Source organism: Channa argus, chromosome 4, assembly GCF_033026475.1.
Source record: "Channa argus isolate prfri chromosome 4, Channa argus male v1.0, whole genome shotgun sequence".
Lineage (NCBI taxonomy): Eukaryota > Metazoa > Chordata > Actinopteri > Anabantiformes > Channidae > Channa > Channa argus.
Window position 1 is genome coordinate 532872 of NC_090200.1, and position 10823 is coordinate 543694.

General features: G+C 41.6%; 1 protein-coding gene across 1 annotated transcript; it reads left to right on the forward strand.

Annotated features, from left to right (window-relative positions):
* Positions 1–81: 81 nt before the first annotated feature.
* On the forward strand, positions 82–9120 carry LOC137125480 (NLR family CARD domain-containing protein 3-like). The gene is made up of 11 exons (XM_067500999.1): positions 82–742; positions 1372–1491; positions 1605–1730; positions 2050–2175; positions 3831–3909; positions 4072–4300; positions 4454–6239; positions 6338–6511; positions 6963–7136; positions 7752–7798; positions 7954–9120. The coding sequence occupies exons 2-11, from the start codon at positions 1403–1405 to the stop codon at positions 8526–8528; spliced, it is 3405 nt and encodes a 1134-aa protein (XP_067357100.1). The 5' UTR covers positions 82–742; positions 1372–1402; the 3' UTR covers positions 8529–9120.
* The last annotated feature ends 1703 nt before the right edge of the window (positions 9121–10823 follow it).

A 10823-nucleotide genomic window follows, 5' to 3' on the forward strand; every position in this document is an offset into this window, starting at 1 on the left:
CTGCGCACGCGCAGACTGTAGCTCTCTTCCTACCTCTACAGGTCAAAGTGGGGAATCCCAGCTCTTTTAACGGATCCGGATCTTATGACTTTTAGAGGGCGGGGGTCCTGTTTGTATCTTACTAATCAGTAAGACCATTGATATGTTTGGATTAATATCACTTTCGAACTTCAACATCGTATCAGTATATTTTATTTTAACGCGGGGTTTAACAGCACTAACAGACCCACACACACACACGCTCACACACTCGTGCAGAGCAAAGAGGCCACAGAAACTGCTCTTTAGTTCCCTTCACTCTAGGTTCTTCTTGTGACCGAGTTTCTTTGTGTTTTCCATCGTAGCCGCAGAGAAACGATCAGAAAATCAATCAGAAAATCAGGTTTGATTTCTCTGGTTTCCTGCTTCGCTCTAACTCCGCTCTCTCTCTTCATTTCTACGTCACTCGACCACTGACGCTCTCACTGCGGAGGGCGGAGCTAATCCGTGGTACGTTCAGGAAATATAAAGACAAACCAAGACCTCAACGTTGAAGACATCTAGTTCTCACTGTTCACATAAAGGGGACTTGATGTAACAAAAGTAACAAACTAACATTTAGTACTTTATATTAAAGCTAGTTTCTGATACAGTTTCACAAAATTTGTGTCTCTAAACAAACTTAAACACACCCACATGTTGCAGTTTAGTTTCACTTTCACTGAAAAAACACCATGACGCAGAAGATTTTCTCCTCCTGAAGGTAAAGTAACTGTTTTTATATATTAATGGTTTTATTGTTCCCTCATCAACATTAGACCCAGTAGAAAGAAGCAGCATCTGAAGTGTTGTAGTGAACATTTACTGAGTCACAGCAAAAACGGACGAAGCTCCGCCATGTTTGTTTACGTTAGAGAGTAAAATCATTAGAATCAGTAGAAGTGGAGTCAGCTGATGGTCAGTAGGTGAAAACAGAGTCCTTGTTACTGAGGATTGAAGCAGCTTTTCCTGCCTGAATCAGTCTGTGGAGGAGGCGGAGATGAGCCGCTGCTCTCCCGCTGTCTCAGACACTAAATGCGGTCTGACCTTGGCCGGACATACGCTGTACCTCAGCTCCCATCGTCTCTGTAGTTGTTCGAGATCACGGCAGCTCAAAGTTATGAAAGAAGGAAAAGTAGCTCCAGACCTAAGAATATTTGTAACATCCATCATGTGCTGGTGTTTAGCTCTGTGCCTCCATCTAGTGACTGATGGCAGACGTGGAGCAGCTGATGGCAGCTTCCTCTGACTGCATTCAGCTGGCACTGATATGAAGCAGAGAAGAAGGAGAAATGATGGAGAGGAGGATTGGAGTTGATGTGCAGATGAAGAATGTGTGTTTCCTCTCCACAGGAAGGTAGAAAGTGTGTGTGAAGTCAGCAGCATGGATCAGTGTCAGGACAGAGAGGAGGGAGACCCTCCCTCTAAAACCACTCTGTGTGGGGAACCTGAGAGCCAGACCAAAGCTCAGAGGTGAGATGAGGATCTCTAACTGTCCATGACTCTTCTCCATGTCAGAGCTCAGCACCAACAATCACTCCACCATCATTATTCACACTCTGACCTCTGTCTGTGTTGTGTTCAAGACCAGAGAAGCTGCACAGACCAGACACAGCTGGACCTGGATCTGAACCTGAACCCAGCTGTGTGTCCATGAAGAGTGACGGGTCAATGGAGGCTCCTCTTCATTTCAGACAGTCTACTGATGGAATGTAATATATTCAAACTGACAGAAAGACAGCAGTTTTGTTTCCATTATACATTTACAGCTCAGTTTGTAATAAAGAGCTGCCATAATTAGTCCTTGGCATTGACACAGAAAATATGCCAACATCAGTATTTGTAACTAATAATTTATTTTTTGTCACATTGATAAATTCACCCTCCATAGTACAGAATCTGGGGTAACATTTTTTAACTTTAACTTTTATGTTTACTTCAGCTATTGTCAGTGGAATCTGATTTGTCTAAAATCATTAATGAATCACCATCATTATTCACACTCTGACATCTGTCTGTGTTGTGTTCAAGACCAGAGAAGCTGCACAGACCAGACTATTCTGGACCTGAACCTGAACCTGGCTCCAGCTGTGTGTCCATGAAGAGCAACTGTTCAAAAGAGCCTCCTCTTCATTTCAGACAGACTGTTGATGGAATGTAAGAATTTTAAACTGACAGAAAGGCGTTTGAGAGAAAAGCTGATTTTGTTCAATAACAAAAGAAGAATATAAGAAGAATATAACTTATTTAGCAATTTCTATCCATCATATCCATCACAGCCCAGTCTCCAGCAGAAGAAACTAGACTCTCCTGAAGTCAGCTGTGTGTCCTTTAAATATGAAGGGTCGAATTATATTTTTCCTTGATATTAAAGGACGATCTCTAACTGCTGATCAGGGCCCTAACCAGATTGTATAGTGGCTTAACAGATTTAAGATCAAATGATAATTGCTGGATGTTCTAATCCAGCAACAAGTTCTTCAAATCCACTTGAGAACAGTATTAGAAAAGCTGATTAAAGCTGTTCTAGTGCATATTATCGAAAACCAAGGCCATCAGGTTTCCCGCAGGCTACGTGCTAGTGAAGAAAGACAGAAAGATGTACAAAAGGGAGAGAAAGTCAGTGAAATGCATCATTTCACCCCAGCAAAAAAAAAGTGTCTTTAGTGTCTATTGATGAGTAAGTATTTCTAGGTTTTTGTGGTTTTTGTGGAACAGTTGCTATGAATGTCATCAGGCTGCTGCAAGTTGGTTTGTGTTTGGAGTGTGTGGTCCACTGATTGGAGAAAGAAATAAAGGCAGCTGGTTTGTTAGGTCCCACTTTGGTCCCTCGACCTTCACCCTTCCTCCTCCAGGTTTTGGAACTTGGTTTGGGTCGTATCTCTTTTCTCCCTTGAGTCTGCTTCCCCTCAGTGTTGGAAGGAGGTGATTTTAAGTCCTTGCTTCCCATTTCTTAGATCCCTGATGATGTCTCCCAACCTTAGCATACTTTCTACCTGTGTCACTGATGCATCAGCTGCCAGCTTGTGTCCATATCATGTGGTGATGCCTGAACCTCTGATTTTCCCTCACTGCCGTCTTTGTACATCATCAGAATTCTGCACATTGCACCTTGAACTCAACCACTGAGGTCAGTGTGATTGACCAGACCTCATGTGCAGCCTCACTGATGAAACTTGGTGAAACACAATTAGGACAGTGACTCTGAAAATATGTAGTCAGCAACATTTTAAACTGACAGTTTTAACAACTGTACTGGTTCCCATGGGTTCCCTACTTGGAGGCAAATACTCAGATGTAGGCAGTTTATGGTTGGTGTCTAGCTAAATATGAGGTCTGCCAGAAGTGTGAAAACAGAGCAGAAAAGCAGAAACAGTGTTGCATTTTTTAAATTTCCCTCACACATGACTAACGCGTGAAATAGGCGATAGATTAATGGATAGAAAAATAGTTATTAGTGACAGCTCTAAACCTGAAACACCTGTGTAGGTGTTTGTTCAATTCCTTCAACTTTTGTCACGATCAGGCTGCTTTATAGATAGTAAGTAGCCACATCAGTCTTTGTAGCAGATCATTTTGAAAAATCTAGGAAATGATCAGCATGATCACTAATCATTTTTAATTTCTTCAACTTCATTCTTGCTCACGTTATCAAGTCCTTTAAGGGTCAATTTACTCTGTACATGGAATGAAGTCATCATGGTCATTTTCATAGCCTCTAATTGCGGGTTGCCAGACTATTAATATCACACTACTCAATTCCTTCTCAGGACAGACATAATGTGAGCTCATTCTTCCTGATTCCTCCACAGAGTGGACCAGCAGAGCTCAGAGGTTCCCAGTTGTCAGTCTGCCCAGCAGCATCAAACACACCTGGACTCCATATTTATGGTCTGTACATGTACAACTACTACTTTTCCATCTGTTATGTCCACAATAATGTCCATGCTGAACTTTTTAGACCAGTGGATTGTCAGTCTGTCCAACATGAATCTGATGTTTGGCTCCATGGTTTTACTTGGATTGTGTCATTCATATAATTTTCTGTTCCAGCTGCTGGAGGACAACATTGTCACTTTTGTGAAGAGCGAGCTGAAGAAGATCCAGAAGAGTCTGAGTGCAGATTACCCAGAATGCTTAGAGAGTCAGAGGGAGGATGAGGAGGTGTTGGATGATGAGGATGAAGAGCAGAGGAGGAGCAGCAGAGAGTCATTTCTGAAGATCACAGTGAACTTCCTGAGGAGAATGAAGCAGGAGGAGCTGGCTGACTGTCTGCACAGCAGTAAGAGCATTTCTGTAAAGATTTAAGTTGGATACAAACCCCTTGTCAATGCAGTGAACAGGGAAATGTGTATAAATAAACATTTGTAAAATCCATTAAATTGTCATGTTTTTATAATCAGTTAATGATTTTGTTTTTTGTTCTCTAATGCAGGAACCTCTGCTCCAGTTTGTCAGTGTAAACTCAAATCTAACCTGCAGAAGAAGTTCCAGTACATGTTTGAGGGAATCGCTAAAGCAGGAAACCCAGTCCTTCTTAATCAGATCTACACAGAGCTCTACATCACAGAGGGAGGGACTGGAGAGGTCAATGATGAACATGAGGTCAGACAGATTGAAACAGCATCCAGGAAACCAGTCAGACCAGAAACAACAATCAGACATGAAGACATCTTTAAAGCCTCACCTGGAAGAGATGGACCAATCAGAAGAGTGATGACAAAGGGAGTGGCTGGCATTGGGAAAACAGTGTTAACACAGAAGTTCACTCTGGACTGGGCTGAAAACAAAGCCAACCAGGACATAGAGTTCACATTTCCATTGACTTTCAGAGAGCTGAATGTGCTGAAAGAGAAAAAGTTCAGCTTGGTGGAACTTGTTCATCTCTTCTTTCCTGAAACCAAAGGAATCAGCAGGTTTGAAGAGTTCCAGGTTGTGTTCATCTTTGACGGTCTGGATGAGTGTCGACTTCCTCTGGACTTCCACAACAATGAGATCCTGACTGATGTTACAGAGTCCACCTCAGTGGATGTGCTGCTGACAAACCTCATCAGGGGGAACCTGCTTCCCTCTGCTCGCCTCTGGATCACCACACGACCTGCAGCAGCCAATCAGATCCCTCCTGAGTGTGTTGACATGGTGACAGAGGTCAGAGGGTTCACTGACCCACAGAAGGAGGAGTACTTCAGGAAGAGGTTCAGAGATGAGGAGCAGGCCAGCAGAATCATCTCCCACATCAAGACATCACGAAGCCTCCACATCATGTGCCACATCCCAGTTTTCTGCTGGATCACTGCTACAGTTCTGGAGGATGTGTTGAAAACCAGAGAGGGAGGAGAGCTGCCCAAGACCCTGACTGAGATGTACATCTACTTTCTGGTAGTTCAGCTAAAATTGAAGAACATCAAGTATGATGGAGGAGCTGAGACAGATCCACACTGGAGTCCAGAGAACAAGAAGATGATTGAGTCTCTGGGAAAACTGGCTTTTGAGCAGCTGCAGAAAGGAAACCTGATCTTCTATGAATCAGACCTGAAAGAGTGTGGCATCGATATCAAAACAGCCTCAAATTACTCAGGAGTGTTCACACAGATCTTTATAGAGGAGAGAGGACTGTACCAAGAGAAGGTGTTTTGCTTTGTCCATCTGAGTGTTCAGGAGTTTCTGGCTGCTCTTCATGTCCATCTGACATTCATCAACTCTGGAATCAATCTGCTGTTAGAAGAAAGATCCTGGTGGTCTAGACTGTTCAGATACAACTCAGTCCACATCTACCAGAGTGCTATTGAGAAGGCCTTAAAGAGTCCGACTGGACAACTAGACTTGCTACTTCGCTTCCTCCTGGGCCTTTCACTGGAGACCAATCAGGCTCTTCTACAAGATCTGAAGAGAAAAATTGGAAATCACTTGCCAACCTATCAGGAAACAGTCCAGCACATCAAGAAGAAGATCAGTGAGAATCTGTCTGCAGAGCAAAGCATCAACCTGTTCCACTGTCTGAATGAACTCAATGATTGTTCTCTAGTGGAGGAGATCCAACAGTACCTGAGATCAGGAAGTCTCTCTAGGGATGAATTGTCTCCTGCTCAGTGGTCAGCTCTGGGTTTCATCTTGCTGTCATCAGGAAAAGATCTGGATGTGTTTGACCTAAAAGAATACTCTGCTTCAGAGGAGGCTCTCATGAGGTTGTTGCCAGTGGTAAAAGTCTCCACCAAAGCTTTGTAAGAATTTAAATGTATTTATTATCATATAAAAACTGTTGTTTCAAAAACGGAGCAAAATAATTCATGACGTTTTTCCTTTTTAAATTTCTTGTCAGACTGAGTGGCTCTAACCTCTCAGAAAGAAGTTGTGAAGCTCTGTTGTCTGTTCTCTGCTCTCGGTCTGGTAGTCTGAGAGAACTGGACCTGAGTAACAATGATCTGCAGGATTCAGGAGTGAAGCTACTGTCTGCTGGACTGAAAAGTCCACACTGTAAACTGGAGACTCTCAGGTCAGAATTTATCAGTCAATGTAATTAAAATGTGATTGACGGTAAGGAATAACTCTAATTTGTGTAGGATTTTCTTAGGCAAATCATAATGACAGAGGACAGAGAAACATTTCATTGACAGACAAAGACAGATGCATGAAGGTGATGATACTTAGGATGATAGTCCTGGATTTTCAGTAGTGGTCAGCAAGATCTACGGGCCAGTAATCAGCTGTAAAATTTATCACATGGACCTTTCTCATCTGATGAGTATCATACAATAGATTAGATTAATGACAGTACTGCTGAGGCAGCTGAACATAAGGAGGAAGGTTTTACAACATTTCAGGTATATTCTTATTTTCCCTCAAACACATTAAACCTGGACTGAAATGGACCTGAATGTAAGACGAGAAAAACAATCACACCAACTGTTCACAGATGGTTCCTGTGTTGTTTTGTGTGTCTGCAGACTGTCAGGTTGTCTGATCACAGAAGAAGGTTGTGCTTCTTTGGCCTCAGCTCTGAGCTCCAACCCCTCCCATCTGAGAGAACTGGACCTGAGCTACAATCATCCAGGAGACTCAGGAGTGAAGCTGCTGTCTGCTGGATTGAAGGATCCACAGTGGAGACTGGAAACTCTCAGGTATGGAGACACCTGCTGCAGATACAGTATCTGGTAGAGGAGAAACAGCTGGAAACATTTTCTCTCAGTTGATCACATATCTTTACAGAACATCTGCTTCTTTTATTCCATGTTTTCTCATATTTCTGTACATGTGGCTACACTGTAAGAAACTCAGCACACTGCAGTCTTTGTTTGCTAAGTGGGACAGATTGTAACTCGATGTCTTTGACTCTGAATTACAATTCGGAAGTTGAATTGAACAGTTTTCCCACTCGACCACTCATAATAGTGCACACGACAGAAACGTAGCTTAGTAGCAGAGAAAAACGACACACATACTGTGTGCAAAGATATGAAGGCCTTTCTAAAAGTCCAGCCATCACAGGTCAAACATCTCACCAGTCATTCTAGAACAATGAGTTCTTTTCAAATTTCTGTGTGTTTCATATCACTATATGTAGAGCAAAAAGAAAAAATATTGCATGACTTTACCATCTGCAGTAGTAAGACTGTTGGAGTTTCATATGAGCCACATCTGAACTTTGGAGGATATATGTTGTTTATGAGCCATGTTATGTCCATGTGTGCATGCTGACAGAGAATGTGCTGCTCTGACCCCCCTCCTCCTTTCAGGGTGGAGCCTGGTGGAGAACGATGGCTGAAACCAGGTCTGAGGAAGTGTAAGTGTGTTTTTAATTAGATTGATGGAAACAAAGCAGCAACATTCAACCATCTTCAAACTGTCACATCACTCATTCACATCATCAAAGTGTCAAGAAATGAACAGATGATGGATTAATAACTTCAGCTGTTTGTGTCTTGTTCTCTCCATCAGATTTCTGTGAACCCATAATCGACACAAACACCGTGAACAAAAACCTGCAGCTGTCTGACAACAACAGGAAGGTGACATTTGTGAAGGAGGATCAGCCGTATCCTGATCATCCAGACAGATTTGATGAGTGCTTTCACCTGCTGTGCAGTAACGATCTGACTGGTCGCTGTTACTGGGAGGTGGAGTGGAGGAGATGTGTTGATGCTTCAGTGAGTTACAGAGGACTCAGCAGGAGAGGAGACAGGAAAGACTGTGAATTTGGGCTGAACAATAAGTCCTGGACACTTAGTGGCTGTAATGAGTGTTTCTCTAACAGTGGTTTTTATGCCTGGCATAATAACAGTAAAACCTTCATCCCTCCACCTCGCTCCTTCTCCTCCTTCTCCTCCTCATCCTCTGACTTCAACAGATTAGCAGTGTACGTGGACTGTCCTGGTGGCATTGTGTCCTTCTACAGAGTCTCCTCTGACACATTGTTCCACCTCCACACTTTCAACACCACATTCACTGAACCTCTGTATCCTGGTTTTGGGCTCTGGAGGACTGGTTCATGGTTCTCTGTGTGTTCAGACTAGAGTAGAAAGTCCATTGACCAACAGGAGCCTATGTCCATAGTCCAGCAGTATATGTTTGAATGTTTGTACTCATTATTTATAAAAACGCAAACCAACAATTGTATTTCTTAAGGAAACAAGACGGAAACTTGCCTTCTTCTTTTATGGACTCATTTCTGACGTGTCCTGACTTTTTGTGTGGATGCATTTCAGTGAGTTTATTGATATTATTACTTTCACTGCTGTCAGTACATCAAATTGCATCATGGGAGGCAATACAACTTTACTCTGGATTTTATATATGAATATTTATTATTGAAATATCAATGAGCAATATGGAGAAATTGAGAACGTAAATATAATGATGTACATTAATGGTACAAAAGACTTCAAAATAATAGTAATAGTAATTTTCATGTTTGAAGAAGAACAGTTTATTTAAGTGTGAACATGATCAAATATATGGAAGATTTATTGTTACATGGTATATTGTCACATTTTCATATATAGATGCAATGAATCTGTGTGCAGCTGTTCAAAACTCAAGGTTCTTACTGTTATGTTGAAGCAACATTTCTACCTGAACAAATATTAAGTAAAAATAAAAACAATTCTCCTGTGTGAATCCTTTTATGAATTTCAATTATGAATGAAATTACTTAGTAACTGAAGATTCTTTAGGAACTTATCTGCCAACGGAGGTTTACAAAATCATGAAAGTCAAGGCTCCGACTTTGTCCATTCACAGTGAAGTCGGGCTGCTGTGTGTAATGAGGACCAGCAATTGTGTGTTGTCAGTGAAAATAAAGCAGTTGTGCAACATTTGTGTCTTTCCAATCAACAAAATCTAACATGTCAGAATGTTGCTTGGAAGGTCAGTGGTGGTGACATCTATGCTTATGAGACCTGAAGTATCATGTAAAAAAGTCACCAGTGAAAAGCTCAGAGAAAGACACAGGCCATGTCAAACTAAATAGCTCAGACTGTTAGAGGACTACGTGGTCACACAGAGGACATGGGTTCAATCCTTATGAGGTTTAGTGACTTTTAAAGTCTAACAGCCAAAGTGAAGATTCAAAGTCCCTTTGAGAGCAGCTCCCAGTGCGAAAGGGATCTGGTGGCATGGTCAGGTTGTCCGTGAGCGTAAGGCGCCAGCCGGTGCAGGTCAGGTTTGACGCCTGCCTGTTGCCAGTACCTGGAGCAGCAGAAGGGCCCCACAGCGATGGTAGCTGTGGGGGTCGTGGGAGGGCCGTGTCCTCCCCCGGCTCCCAAGAGAGTTGGAAGCAGCAGGTTATAAATCAGAAAACCAGGATCAGCTAAAATTTTACTGCAGTACAAACCATGATGAAGTTTAAATTAGTTTAGCAACTAAAATAAAGTCACTTACTATAGTAACAATAGAACACAGACTACACACACTAATATAATTTATACACATGAAGATACTGTTGTTGTCGTAGTAGTAATGTCATCAGTTGTGAAGGATCAATCTTTATGTTGTTGGACTTTCACAGTCAACTTATCTGCTGGGTTTCCAAGCAGTTCTCAAACCTCCTGAACGTCTTGACTGAACTTTTGTTTTCAGAGCTTTATTGTCTTTAATCTTAAGATGTGCAGAAGTGCAATGAGCTCCCCTCCTCTTTTTCTCTATTGATTTATTTGTCACCACTGTATGCTGTTAATTTTATGTCCTACCAACCTGTATAATGTTTTGTTGTTGCTTCTTGTTGACATCACCTGGAGGAGTTTTCCACTGTTAGGAGTTCAAATGATCTCATCTGGAGGAGCTCTGGAAAATCAGGTTGACCTTAATTCCAAACTCCATGGATGAAGGTTCCTCCAAGTGATGTCACCTGGAGGCATTTTCCGTCCTTTATTTCAGCTATGAACTGCAGTAACTTCTGAAAACCTGTCATTTAGTTTTACTTGTGGTTTTAATAAAGGCTGAAAGTTAAGACGTGCTTCTCTTCCATTAGCATCAAAGCTAACTCAGATTTTATTGTTCTCAATTAAGACTTAAAAAAATAATATTACTTTTTGTTCACTGGACAGACAAATATATTAACACACGACATTTGTCAGCTCCCATTAGCCTCCTTTACTTTATTCACAGTTTGACTTTAATTATATGAATACAAAACTATGAAATCATTTAAAATCTTTCTTTACTTGTGATATTTTGACCGGTTTTATTTGAATTTCATATCTGGACCTTTTCCTATGAGACTCTTAAATTGTTAAGTTTCTTATGTCATTTAGAAGTATAGGATGCTGGGACACGTCATTGTACAACAAACACCTTTTTAACCAGACAAA